This window comes from Nothoprocta perdicaria, unplaced genomic scaffold, assembly GCF_003342845.1.
Source record: "Nothoprocta perdicaria isolate Ctin4 unplaced genomic scaffold, notPer1 scaffold_238, whole genome shotgun sequence".
NCBI classification, from domain to species: Eukaryota; Metazoa; Chordata; class Aves; order Tinamiformes; family Tinamidae; genus Nothoprocta; species Nothoprocta perdicaria.
The window spans coordinates 118,309-132,443 of NW_020455464.1; the positions used below are offsets into that span (position 1 = coordinate 118,309).

At 40.8% G+C, this 14,135-nt stretch overlaps 1 protein-coding gene across 1 annotated transcript; it reads right to left on the reverse strand.

Moving 5' to 3' along the window:
• Nucleotides 1-2,740: 2,740 nt before the first annotated feature.
• On the reverse strand, nt 2,741-14,102 carry AK3 (adenylate kinase 3). Its single transcript, XM_026039697.1, has 5 exons — nt 13,955-14,102; nt 10,058-10,177; nt 6,948-7,120; nt 4,406-4,524; nt 2,741-3,067 (listed from the first exon to the last, which is right to left on the reverse strand). Exons 1-5 carry the CDS (start codon nt 14,100-14,102, stop codon nt 2,944-2,946), a joined length of 684 nt encoding a protein of 227 aa, XP_025895482.1. The 3' UTR covers nt 2,741-2,943.
• Between the last annotated feature and the right edge of the window lie 33 nt (nt 14,103-14,135).

The window sequence follows — 14,135 nt, forward strand, 5'->3', positions numbered from 1 at the left end:
TCTGATTATCACTGATAGCAATAAATCAGTATCTGGTATCAGTATTTCAGACCTGGATGGATTAGATTAAAACACTGGCTTTCTACCTCTTCTAAGGGGATTTAAATGTTACATTGTGCTTTCATTTAAAAAAAAAAAAAAAAGCTTTTGTCCTAAAATTCAAGTAACACTTGTCTGTTTATGAGCATTGGGTTTTATAATATTTGAGAGTCCAGCCCCCCCTTTTAATCATCAAATGAACTTTTTGTTTTGTTTTTTTGTTTTTTTTTTTAAACCAAATCCCATTATAGGGAGAAGTATTTGAAGGTGACTGGGAGAACTTAAGGTACTAGGTTTAGGAAAGCTCTTCGCTTGCAACAAAAAACTTTATTACATCCTCATAGGGGTGTCTTTCAGGATTTTAAAGTTATTTTATATTCTTCTAAAACTGGCTTCTGTAATTGCCAGCTCAAACATTGAGAAAGAGAAATATCTTTTAAACCTTTTTGTTTTAGGAGTCTATAAAGAATAAAAAATGCTTCTAGAGGAGGCCTTCCAGGTACCTCAGCAATCCAAAATGCTACCATGCTTTTCTACCTTACTACAGCTTTGTCCTCCCCTCTAACAAAATGAATATTGCAGCTGGAATACCCAGTTGCAGGGAAGAGAACTTCTAGCTGAAATAGCAAGATGGATATGAACTCTTGATCCTTTACTGCTATGATTGTGGTAAGGTTTACAACGTATCCAATGTAGATACCCAGCGTAGCTTTTGGCTGCTTTTCAAAATAGCTTGTGCTATTTCCAGCTGTGGACTAGAAGTCTTAAGTCTTTCGTACATGCTGCAGAAAGTATTAGTACATACGCAACAGCAGAAAGAGGGGCTGCTTATCCACTGGTAGAAATGCCTGTTTTTAAGGCACTCTTTCCTGGTGCTTTTTCCTCTAGCAGTTCTGATGCAAACTGAGGATAACGGAAAGGCAGCAGATCTGTCAGCTGCAAACTGCAGGTAAGTGGCTTCAGGAGAGTGTATTTTGTTATGTTTGACAGGCGCACCAGAGGAAAGTAAAAACTGCACTCTCCATGATAATTAACTTAATTACAGGGGACCAATAACCTAAGGTGGTTCGTTAAGTGCATCTCTCCCTAAGTACAAGGGCAACGAGGCCCCAGTAGCACAGCGAGTCACAATTATCGCCACTGTTACTGGTACAGTTGTTTTCATCTAGCGGCTCCTGGTCTGTTGGAAGTTATTTTTGATGTTTCTAGGGGCTGATGCTTAATGATTTTTGTGGAAATAAGTCTCAAATCATGCAATTTTCCTCCAACCTGGGTTAAGTGAAACCTCTGTGGGCTGTCAACAAAGCACAGCTGTTTCTATGGAAATTAAAAGGCATAAATAGAAATAAGTGGCAGAGCAGGGTATTATGCTGGAACGAGACAGCCAATCATTTCTAACCTTGATTTTTTTTAAGTATATTTCTACACTCAGTCTGCAGCTGTGATGTTACTGAACTTCCGGCATTACTGAAGATGAAAGGACAGATAGTCCTTAATAAAGGTGTTGCCAGTTTTTCCTTGAAGTAGAAAAAAGTGAGCAATAGTTGCTTACCCTAATGTTTCATTCATGGTAATAGAAAAGTCTTATAGTTCTACATTGCCCATCATGCTTAGACAGTAGCTTAATAGTGATAGTGCTAACATGATTAAAAATCTGAATGTCAGTACCACAGGTTGGTGTAGCTGTTTCTTGATAGTCAATGCAAGAGGAGATCAAGACCTGCCTTAGAAAAAGGAGGCAGCTACTTCAGGTGTTACCTGGATGCAGTAATTTTGTTCTCACATTTTGGCAACTTTTACTGAAACTCAATTTGAGTCTAAAAGTGGCCAGGGTAGTTCACTGAAAACAGCAGCTGAGTTGATAAGTGTGGCTATTTGTGATTCCAGTTATGCAGTGAATATATAGACAGGTATGAGAGCTGGTCAAAAAGACATGAACCAGTACTGTGAAATCACGTAAACCATATGAACCAAGTACTACAATGAAACTGAATACTCTGTAGCAGTCTATGACTACTGGAAATGCCGACACTATTATCAATCAGCAGTAAGGGAAAARTTACTGATTTGTATCCATGTCTACAAGTAAGCTACTTCTGTCGCATTTGTTGTACTAGGCAAGATTGATTAGCTGCACACTTAACATTACACTTAATCTCTTCCATTTTGGGTTCTCTTTCTACTAATAATCTTATGCAGCTGCACAAATACAGAGGATTTACCAAATATGCTACTTATCTTTGAGTCTTTTTCCTCATACCTGCAAGATAGCTATACTGAGTGCACAAAGATGAATGTAATAAGGACAAGGCCAGTCATAACCATAACGTGTCACAGGTAACTTAAATATCAGTTGATAGTGTTACACTGCTCAGTGCAAGCAAAGCTAAGAAAGTGACTCTTTCCATGGTGTCAGCCTGTCTCTCTGCCTGCTTCTGCCTTGAACCACTCTTTGTGGAATAGTGTTCCCCAAAGGTTCTGGCTGACCCCAGCTAGTCACATATTTGAGAAACTTGATTCCCAATCGTTACATTTGCTTTGCATGGAAGTTCATGAAGGAAGAAGTGCTTTATAGTGAGGCTGTTTTCTGAAGTAGTAGCCTGCTCTCAAGAAATATTCCCTACACCACTCAAAATGTCCAGCCATGAGTATTTTCTGATTGAGACACACACAAGAGGAGCTTTTTTGGTAAATGTATTATAAAAATTAGACATCTTTTATATAAAGTACTGAATTAAAGTGAGGATCACAGGAGACTTAAAGTGTTACCACTACATAAGCTGAGAACAATATTAGACTTAAATTATTGATCAGTATGGCACATTATTTAGTGAAACCCTTGATTGCTGAATCTCATGTAACCAGGTCTGTGCTATGACAGATGAGCAGAATTTAGCCCTCGTTTCACCTGGGGGCAGCAGCATCTTTCTGGCTCACATCTGGCAACTTGGTTTGGAGGAAAGCATAGATATGTGGCCAGATCTTATTGGTCTCTGTTCCAGAGAAGGATTTCAACAACCCTTTTGCCCTAAGGAAGAAAAGAAAAAACAAAAGTCAAATTATCTATTCCTTCCAGGATCTCTACCTCATTTTTAAGGTTACTGTAGCAGAAGTGTGCCAATACAAACACGATCTAGGTCTTAGAGCAGTTATAATGGTGGGAACTGGGCATGAATGACTGTTTCTCATATAGTGAGCTAGTAGCCACATTGATTCAGGAAACCAGCAGCTTTGCATAGAGGACTTATTTTTACCCTTTGTAGTTTGTTAAACAGTAGATGCAATTCACTTAGATGACACGTAGATGACACTCAAATAACTGAATAAGCCAGATATTGTGAAGTTGTTATACCCCAGAGCTCAGGGAAGTACAAAGATACATGAAAACAAACATGTGAAGATACAATGAAGTTGTTTTAAATTAGTTCTAGTAGTTAAAATTATCTGTAAAATAAGCTGTCATCAGTTACAATAGTTTAGGTCTATGTCTTGCTGTAAGGCTTAGTGGCGGTTTCACTTCACATTTCACCAAGCTACTGAGATCAGGAAAATCACTCGTGACCCAGAACAGTGTCCAGAAGTTAACCACTTCAAAGACAGAACATGTAGTCTTCTACAATATCAATGTGCTAAACAGACCTATGATGGAGGATGACATGAGCATAAAGACAAATCAAGATACTGCAAAAAAGAATAATTCTTATTTGTTTGTTTGGTTTGGGATAACCTTCTCTAGACTTTCCTCTGGTACTCTAGTATCCATATTACCCATGTATTTGCACAGCAGACCAGCTTCAACATTAAGACAGAGTTTATACAAAGTCAGTCTTCAATACGGACTGACTGTTATCCTTCCACAGTGCAATGAGCAGTGTTCCTGCGTAGCTAGTTCACTGTGCACAGTACAGCCATGTTTTTCCAAAAAAAACAGCTGCTTTGAAAGTCTCAATGGGTTTTCTATGTGTGTCACTTTCTGGCACACTGTCCATGAGAAACTCTTTTGCTTATACATCCAGGAAAAGAATATAACGTTACAGTTTCCAAAAAAAGGTACTACAGCTGTTACCTTACTAAACAGAGGTTTGTTGTTCAAATCATATATAATGTATTGAATAATGTACAGGACTCTCTCTAAAGCTTCATATTGCTGCAGTAAAGAGCTTCTTTGCTTAGCTGACTCCCTGAAGAGGTTTTATGTGAATAACAATGGGAAGCTTATTTGTTTTGCAGCTTTATTTCTTACTGAGTTGATGATATATGTACGGCTACTTCTGTCGTGGTTACATTTGTAATACTTCTGCAATGGAAAAAAGAGCTGTCCCTTGCCATGCTATCACAGAAGGAGGTGTAGTGTTTTACTGCTTACCGGTAATACTCTAGAACAGGTTTTGTTTGTGCATCGTACGCCTGCAGTCTCTTGGTAACCGTCTCTGGCTTATCATCATCACGCTGAACAAGCGGCTCTCCAGTAATGTCATCTATTCCCTAATCATGGTTAAAAGCAAACACTGAGTTTTATTTCTACATATGCTTTTTGTTACATCCTATTTAAATTATCATCACTTCCCAATTAGTCAAGGAATAGATTTCTCTTTAGGAGAGAAAGACTACCATCCATATCTTATCTGGGATGTTAGAGTTCAATTTTAAAGTCTCTCAGTTAGGAGTAGTTTCTCAGTATTGGCTATGAACATCACATTTTAGTAATACACGAATTTCATTACCTTGTGCACCGTAACATTTGTTGAATATTGTAAATGTTTAGACAAAACACACATAAAAGGGGTGGTTGTTGGGAATTGTTCCACAAAGTTCATACATGTAGGTAAAAAAAAAAAAAAGAAAGAAAAAAAAACCCATTTGATGGTTAAGTCATGCAGTGGAAGAAGTATCAGTTACTGTACAACAAATGGCATAAGAGTCCAGCATTTTTGTTTTTTTTTTTGCAGGGCTGAGTAAACAGACTGAGTTAAGATCTCAGCTATGGCAAAGTAGGCAAGTCCTACTTTACAGAACACTTCCACTTTCTCATGAGTGCTTTATGTGATTGAGCATGTAATTCTTAAATAGGGTGTTTATCTGTTATTGCTGTCACAGATGTTGGGACCCAATGAAATGGCAAAAAATCTTGCTGTTACTTAGGAGCATTAAATCATCATGCATCAAAGTACAGTCTGGCCCACCAGAGACATTCTTTGCTCCTTCCTGCTTACTAACTCAAAACTGCAACGATTTGAATTTTCTTAAAGAAAATTTAATTTAACATTGGTAGTGGAAGCATTAGTGATCTTGCAAGTACAAAGGCACATAAATCATAAAAATATTCTGTCCTGCCTGCATTCTGGCAGTCAGTTTCAGAAAATCTGTTACTATGGTTGTTAGTAAACTTACCTCCTTGGGAAAGTATGAAGAATATTTATTGCAGAACATATGTATTGTATTAGATATGCATTTATATGATCACACTTGCCTTGTTTACATAATAGAGTGATTTAAAATAATGAATCTAAGTTTCTTAAATTTCTTCTGAGTTTCTTTCTGACATTTGTAGAGGCAATCAATAGGAAAGAAATAGTTTAAGTATTGAGCCTTTAGTACTGTGTAAATTCTAAAGCACTAATCTTTAATCTTTTTAGTCTAATTGAGAAAGTAAGCATTTAAGGGTTTTGCAGATATTAAGGGATTTTACTAGATAGTAAATACAACTTTATTTCAGCTGTTCAGCTTCAATTAATGCTTTTACTTGCATACTGCAAATTGCTTTACTATGTTGTCACATGCATACAAATTAATGAAAGGAAAACCGAACTTTTACTTATAGGAAAGCTGTTACAGCTGAATCCCACTCTTTGGAGTATTGGGTAATTCTCTGTTGCTGCTTGCCTTGTTCTGTCTCAATTAAGAATAGCCAAGAATCAAATGCCATGTTTTAAGCTATATGTAAGCTGTGTGGATAATGTGCTTCCAATTTCTCACTTCCAATGCTTACCTATTACTTTAGCTGGCCTTTTATCCTGTAACACTGAAATCACAAAACTTTTTTCAGGTAACTGCTCAAAACTTCTTCAGCTAAAAGAACCTCCTGTGGTTCTGATGTAGCATGACAGAGCCTCCAGGAGAAAATGCGGTGCAACAACAGTTATTTATAGTTCAGGATAAAATGCAACTCAAGCACATTTTCACTAAGGCTAGTCTAAGTAAAAAAAAAAAAAATGAAAGTAGCAAAGTACAACTGTTACCTCTTTAAGGTATCTAAAGCCAAAACATTTTTGTTTTTATCTGTTTATCTGTTTTCTGAGAATTTTCTCTGACTAATTTCTACATCTAATTTTGCAGTATAACAGCCTGTCCTGTAAGTATTACTTACTTAAGTAAGTATTAAGTATTAATACAGGGAAAACATTAAGTGGATACTTCTGACATATATATATCCAGGAAATACACTGAGCTGTGAACTACTAAAGGATGAGTCCTGTCATGGAAGGAAAAGGAAACCACATTTTAGACTATACAGGCTTTGGGGCAGCAGTAATAGAGCAGGCTAAGAACTGGCCTGGCTGATATGCCAGTGTGCAAGACCTGCACAGGGAAAGGAAGGTCTCCCAGAGCAGTTAGCAGGGTTAACGAGAGCCTACAAAGCAGTCGCTGGAGTGGGCACCACAGTATATGATTCTGCAGAGAAGAAGCAAGTTGCCCTTGTAGGACCTCCAGCTGATGGGCACTGTGATGCCAGGAGACAAGGCCTGTTGCAAAGGAAGCTTCTGCACACTTAAGAGGGAAAACAAGCTACCTTTTTCTGAGCTATCATTTCTTGCAGCAAACAATGTTTTAATTAGTTAAATGAACAAGTTTTTTTTTTTCTTTTTTTTTTTCCCTAAAGCACCAATACCAATAATGTGTATACTTACCAGTGTTTTGGGAGGGCTGAACTCGAGATTGTAGACTCTGCCACTAGCAGGGTGGATCCAGCGTGCAGTGAGCCGATACTTTATGGTCTCAAATGGCACATCTAGGTCAATCACAGTGTCTATTTGACACTGTTTATCCAGGGCTTCTGCCTGAGCAACCGTTCTAGGGAAACCTTTAAGGCAAACATAAGCCACTAAAAATCAAAAGGTAGAGTTAAAACACAAATTAACTGGATTCAGTTTATTAGAGGAAAATGGTGATCAGGCACKCGAGAGTAAAAACTGCATTGTTGTCTGTAAAGGTTGAAGAAACATCAGATTTTTAGGTTATTTTTTGGTGCATCACTGCACTCAAATTGGTTAATCTCCCAGTTTCCACATACACATTTTATTTAATCACCTCCCCAAAAGTAAATACAAGCAAAAAGGCCCTACAGTTGAAAGTGTTCAATACCAGTTAGCTATGCTGAATTAGAATATTGAGTATACATTATATGTATCCAATTAATCCAATTATTATTGTGGAACAATAACAGGTATTTTTTTAAGGCACTTCATGGTGAGAGATCTTGAACAATCTAGAAACATGTGACAACTCTTGCTTCCATCATCATGAAAAAGTCTGAATTAAGTAGGTGACCATAATWAATCTGCTTTATTGAAGTGTGGTAAACTCAGTGTATCTATCAGAGGCAGTCCAGGATTAATTTTGCATCAAACAGAAGAATTGGGAAGACTTTAGTGTATCAGTCAATCTTGTAGGACAGTGAGAACACTTAGGCTGCAGAGGAATCTCTTTCTGAACACAAAATACAACACATATTGCCCCGTGGACTCTGTGGCTTTACTGAAGTGCTTTTAAGGGCACATACTGTTAGCAATAAACCTATTGCAACCTAAGGAGGAATAAAAAGAATGGGAATAAGAAAATGAAGCACTTCATAAAGAATCTATCTTAGTAATTGTTCAAATTATCAATGGTAATTGTAAGTACTTTTTATTAATTGACCATATAATTACCATTACATTCACAGTATAATGGTGAAAGCTTCTCCAGAACATGCAGCATAACTGCATAGCAAGTTAACTGGAAGAATTCTTCTATGCATAGACCTTTTGCATAAAGACTTACGCTCTTTAAAACCTTGGGATTTTTATTGTACTATACAAGTACATATCTCCACAAAGACAAGTTCTGATAGGTAAAAATAGATTAAAAGGTAAATAAAAAAATGAGGAAAGTCTTCCTTTATATTTTTTCAAGTAATATCATCAATATTTATTGATGTTTCTGTATAAGCAATTAGCCAAAAGAGTCTAACAACAGAAAAAACAAGGAAGAATAATTTAATGTCTTAAGGGTACTATGTCCTGCTTAGCACATTGTACCAAGTAATTAAATGCATTACATCTAATGGATCTGGTTTGCATCACAGTCATCAAGCTGAACTTCTTTCGGGTTCATGTAATCTTGTAGAAGTGCTTCTAAATGTCAGAAGAGGCTGAGCCAAGACTTAAGCACTGCTGGATTTTCTTGCTATTGACAGGCTATTTTGTCACCGTGGACCTTATTTATGCAGTTGGAAAATTGGTCTATTTTGAGACTTAATAAAGAGAAACTTCTCTACAAAAGAAAGTGTTTTAAGAGAATTAAGTCATTGAAACTTATACTAAGAGTTGTTRCATACAGTTTTTCCTTAATATACAGAAAACTGTTCACAAAACTYGATGAATTATGGGGAATCTAAACACCCTAAAAAAAAAGTGTCCTAGTAATACTGCAAATAAATTTAAGCAGCTCCTGTCTATATGCACATGACTCAGATTTCTATATTCACTATGACTCTCCAGGACACAGAGCAGTGTCCTACAGACACATTTCTATAGAAATTCACAGAGCATTTCCTCTAAGCAGTGGAAATGTGCATTTTGCTAAGTAAGCGTACAAGCAGCTTAGTAGCTCCATTTGGTCTGACCTAGCTGGTCTTGGCTTTTTGTGCAGCTGTGGTTATCAAGCTGAAGATGTTCTGGTTAACTTACTTGAGCAYAGCAATGCCATTTCTATAGAGCTCATTATGCTCTCAGTCTCTGTGAATGTTGGCACAGAGGAAATTTCCAAAAGTGCAGATTATGAAGCATGCTAGTATGCAGGAGAAGTGGATTTCTTCCCTTACATTCTCCACACCATGCTCCTGTTCAAAGAGCTGTCAGTGTGCTCAGCTGTGCTGCAGAACAGCCATATCCAAGGCTAGAACTACAGGTACTTGGGAGCCAAAGCTAAGGGGAAACATCTGCAGCCTTTTGGTTTATTGAGTTTCACTGTGCCGTGTACTAAAGGGATAAACCCGTTGTCCTCGCTATGTTAGAACATAATGGGGAAGAAAAAGCAAACACAACAGATCACTACMCTAGAAGCAATTACAATAAAGGGAAAGGGAACAAGGAACACTGTGGAATTTTTATTTAAAGAATAAAAAGCTACAACAACTTCCAAGATTTATCTAGTAAGACAGATTGTCACTAAGATCTGAAAAAATTCTTATCCAGCTTGGACATTATCTTAGTGTCACACATCCAACTGTGCTCCTCCATGGCCTGGGGTAGCGGGGGCCGYTCGTGCCTGTTACTACAACTGTGGCAAAGGCATTTTCTCTCTGGTTTATTGTGCATTCCGCTGTTACAGGACTCCCTTTCCATATTAACCTTGTCACCATATACCTGCCCTCCTCCTTATATAATTAAGCTCCTTTCTCTTACAATGTCCCTTTCTCCAAAGACTTTGAAAAGAAAAGGCTTTAAAAAGTAAAGTTTCCTATGTCTATTTTGAAGGAAATCTTTGTTCTTAAGGTGAGAATAAAGCTAAAAATTATCGGACTTGCCACTTTCAGAATTTTTCTGTAATGCTCAACTGTGGGTTTTTTCAACATGAATCGGACTGGCAGGACACACGGCATGCCTTTGGCAGCCAAAGGGGCAGACTGAACGCCAAACGTTTCACACGCTGCCAACAAACACTGCCCAGTTCCCATGACTCCAGGACAGCTGCTGGCGTGTGACAACCCCAAAGCAGCCCCAGCCTCGCAGCGCAGTTCTCAGCCCCTCCAACTCACCGTCCAACAGCCAGTCGTATCGCTCCAGACCTTTGAGCTCGCTCAGCACCATTCGCGTCATGATCTCATCCGGAATAAGCCGTCCTTGATCAATGTAGGACTTGGCAAGGATTCCAACTTCTGTAAAAGCAGGAGAAGTCAACGTTACAGTATCTGTGACCTCCAGCAAACAAACAAGAGGGGGAAAAAAAAGGCACAACGCTCCAATTTGTTTTGATCGGCATGACACAAAATGAAGTCAAACCAGACCAAAAAGGCAGGCAGAGTAACACCCACTGCAATTCAAAAAGAGGTGATTGATCAGAACCTGATCTTGCCAATATTTTTCATATTAATTTAATTGATCAGTGTTTTTGCTGAGGGCAACAAGGCAATATCCTGCACACCCTTCAAATAATTTTAAGTACTTGAAATATGAGATTCCAAAACCAAAAATGGGGGACACTGTTAAAAACTTCCAAAGTTTTAAAAACTTTAGAACACTTTAAAAGACGAAACAGAATGATCCAAGCCCTTTAAGATGTCAGCCTCAGATTTCCTGCTGAAAAAGTTTATRTTATCAGTAAAGCACAGTGGCTGGATATGATCGTAAGACTTCAGGAGGAAATTAAACCCCTTTGGTATTTAGGAAAGCAATACGCAGTGGGGACATGCTTGGCAGAGAAGTGTTTTCACAATTACTAGAATTGCAAGAGGATGTTTATAAGTGCTATAAACTATTTATGGGAACGTGCACTCACTTGCATTTTCCCATGGAACTGAGTACTCCTTAGCGGCAGTCACTTAGCCCCATGGCCAGCTAAAACACGGTGCAGGCATCTCCCTCCCTGGGACCACACTGTGTGGTATGTGCCCCTGCACTATCAACAGCACAAGGTGCTGTAGCTCACAGGAGCTTAGGGCGCATCACAGCTGTGAAGGGATTCGCTTGACTGGGTTGTCTTCTGGGCATGCAGCCCCCACAGCCTTGATCTACAAAGCTGGACCTTGCTCCCTAAGTCATGCAGAATAGCAGCCAGACTGGTTTTAATTACAGATATGCAAAAGCTTGCTTTTGGCTAATTCAGATCCAGTTTAACTACATGAAACARGAGAGAGAATAGGATAGACTCACATTACCAGTAGACAGGACTGCTTTTAGCAGAAGGCAACAACRGCCCCGCTTGAGACACTACTGAAAAAATGCAGTAGTAGACCAGCAGAGTAGTACACAGTAAATGCAGTAGCAGTACTAGTACACCAGCATGTCTTTAGATATGGTAAGTGGAAAACAATAGATGCACACAAGTAATACAGAAAGCAGCTCTGGTGTTGAAAATAAATAAATAAATAAAAGTAGAAACTTGACTGGTGCTCACATCCAAAGACAGGTTCTGAAAATGTTGAAAAACAGTTTAGAAACAGGACAATTTTGCAGCAGTATGGCCTCAAACACTGCCACAATAGGGGGGAGAATCGGTCTTCAGTACTGAAAGCTGCAGAACATCACCAACTGGATAGAGGATGATTGTGTGGTTTGCTACAAAGTAAAAAAATGGTTTTGAGGTTTTTTTTTTTCTGTACCTCATTTCTTTGATGTTAACAGGTCGAACCTCTTTTACTCCTCTAATGCCCTTAGAGCTATGCACTTGCAAAAGCAGCTAGGAAGAAGAAAAAATTATTCCCAGGCAGCTAAATGCACCCTTGTTGCCAAAATCTGTTACTGATTTACAGTGCAGTATTGCCCCAGCCGTGTGGACCTAAGAACACTTGCAAGGCAAGTTTCATGGAGACAAGTGGTGCTTGCACGCTTTGCAAAGACAGATGAGCCCAGGAGCAAAAGCAGGACTACGACACGGCAGGTCCTACCACCGGGCTAAAACCATGCGCAGGCCCCACCAGCCTCACGCCATTTACCGAGTCAACTATTACAACAGGAAAAAAAAGAGTCACAACTGTACCTAAAATAGTCACAATATAACAACGTTTACTAGTCTCTTTTTCTCTCTCTCTCTTGTGTGTGGTAGCGGGAGAGCGGGATCTAGCGGAGTTTTGATGTGTTTCGTTTTGCTGTTGTACCGGTGGGTCTGAAGCCGGTACAGGCCTTGGCATGGCTATCTTTGCAGCGGAAGGCAAGGGAGCCCTCCTTCCTGCCCGGGTGATAAAAAGTATCTCTATTTGCAGCTTTTGCAGATGAACAGGAGCGAGGGGGCTGCAGCTTGGCCGCGCGAGGCGCGGCTGGGCAYGCTCCACAGCCAAGGCCCTCTTCACAAGGAGGAAAACCCAGATGGCATCCCCAAAGTGCTGGGAAATTATGTCATTTATACATCTAGGTGTCCAATCCAGCTGCCAAGCACTGGGAACTCTCCTATCCTTACTGGCCTCTTCTACCCTTCCCGTGGCCCACTCCCTCCTTCCCCGGACTAGGACAGAGCTCCTCCACGCGCTCTCTTTGCCCCTTTCCCCTCCAGAGCATCCACCTGCCCCCATAACCAGGGTTCACCGCAGTCCCCCCGGGACCATTCGCAGGACCGGGGCGCCCTCCGGCCACACTGGGGCAGGGAGCAGCAGGTGCAGCCACCTCCGACACCCTCCACTGGCTTCTCTCCTCACAGACGGGGTTTTACCACTCCAAAAGCATTTTGTAAACAGCATGCTCCATCTTCTCATGTGTATTCCTGTCTCACTAGGAATTCCTGTCTCTCTTGTTTATGTTGCTATTTTTTGAGCCTTTTTGTCTCTATACAACCCACATCAACGCAAACAAACAGGAAAGGAAGAAGTCTGAAGGTATGTCAGCAGAGCTGTTGCCCTTGGCCAATATTTAACCCATAGGTAACCAGCTATAGCAAAGTCAATCTGCTAGGCCAATGTCACTGTTCTTATAGAGCAAACACACTCTGTGTGAAAAGAGATGTGGAAATCAGAAACAACATTTCACAATACAGATAAACCTTCACCTTCAAACAAGCTCTGAGGCTTAGAAACCCATGACTATCAGTAACCTAGCTGTGATAGAGTGGAACAGCCACAAATGAACGTAGCTGTTCACAGTTTTAAAGTGCTGGAAATGAACAAGTTCAGGCTGTGATGAAGTACAGTTCTTAAAAACAGATTTTCAGTCCCACCATGAGGAAAATCAGAGCTGCAAACAGAAGCAGCCTTTGGCACACCATAAATATATATATATATATGATAATAATAATAACAAAAAGATGCAAATGAATACAAATGAAAAATAAAAACAAGCAGAAGGAGTATTTTTGGAGTATCTCAGAGAGCCAAGACTGTACTGCGGTTACAAATGACATCACTCCTTGGTAACTGCAACGCCGTACGCAAGCGGAAACCATGCTGAAACCAGCAGGAACTTGTTTATTAGATTAAAAAAAAAAAAAAAGGGGGGGGAAAAAAAAAAAAAAAAAAAAAAAAAAAAAAAAAAAAAAAAAAAAAAAAAAAAAAAAAAAAAAAAAAAAGGGGGGGGGGTGATTTTGAAGACTGCCCACAAATCCACACAAATTCAGTGAGTTCCTGCTCTCACTGCCAGGCCAGGCCAGGCCAGCAGCCCCCCTGGGACCCCTGCGCAGCGCCAGGCCAGGCAGTGTGGGGGGCAGTGTGGCGGGCAGCGTTGGGGGCAGAGTTTGGGGGCAGCGTTAGGGCAGCGCTGGGGGCAGAGTTGAGGGGCAGCATTAGGGCAGCGTTAGGGGCAGAGTTGGGGGGCAGCGTTAGGGCAGCGCTGGGGGCAGCGTTAGAGCAGTGTTAGGGCAGCACAGGGGGCAGCGTTGGGGGGCAGCGCTGGGGGGCAGCGCTGGGGGGCAGCGTTAGGGCAGCGCTGGGGGTGCGGGCAGCGTCCGGGCGGCGCCGGGGGCAGCGCGGTGCCCTGCGGCGCCGTTGCGGCCCCCCGCGCGTGCCCGTCACCTGTGCGGCGCTGCGTGTGCTCGCGCAGCAGGTCCCCGCTGGAGAGGTGCTTGAGCGCGAAGTGCTTCACGATGCGCGCGGACACGGTGCCCTTGCCGGAGCCCGGCGGGCCCGTGATGACGGCGCGCAGGAGCGGCCGCGCCGCCATGCTGCGCCGCGCTGCACCGCCCCGCGCAGAGCG

Bases quoted from the DNA above. Each gene is read 5' to 3' on its own strand.
- AK3 (XM_026039697.1), bottom strand. From the start codon at position 14,102: ATGGCGGCGCGGCCGCTCCTGCGCGCCGTCATCACGGGCCCGCCGGGC. The intron at 10,178-13,954 runs GTGACGGGCACG...CTGCTTTTACAG, and splicing joins GCACACGCAGCGCCGCACAG to AAGTTGGAATCCTTGCCAAG. The intron at 3,068-4,405 runs GTAAGCAGTAAA...TTTCTTCCTTAG, and splicing joins CCTGTTCTAGAGTATTACCG to GGCAAAAGGGTTGTTGAAAT.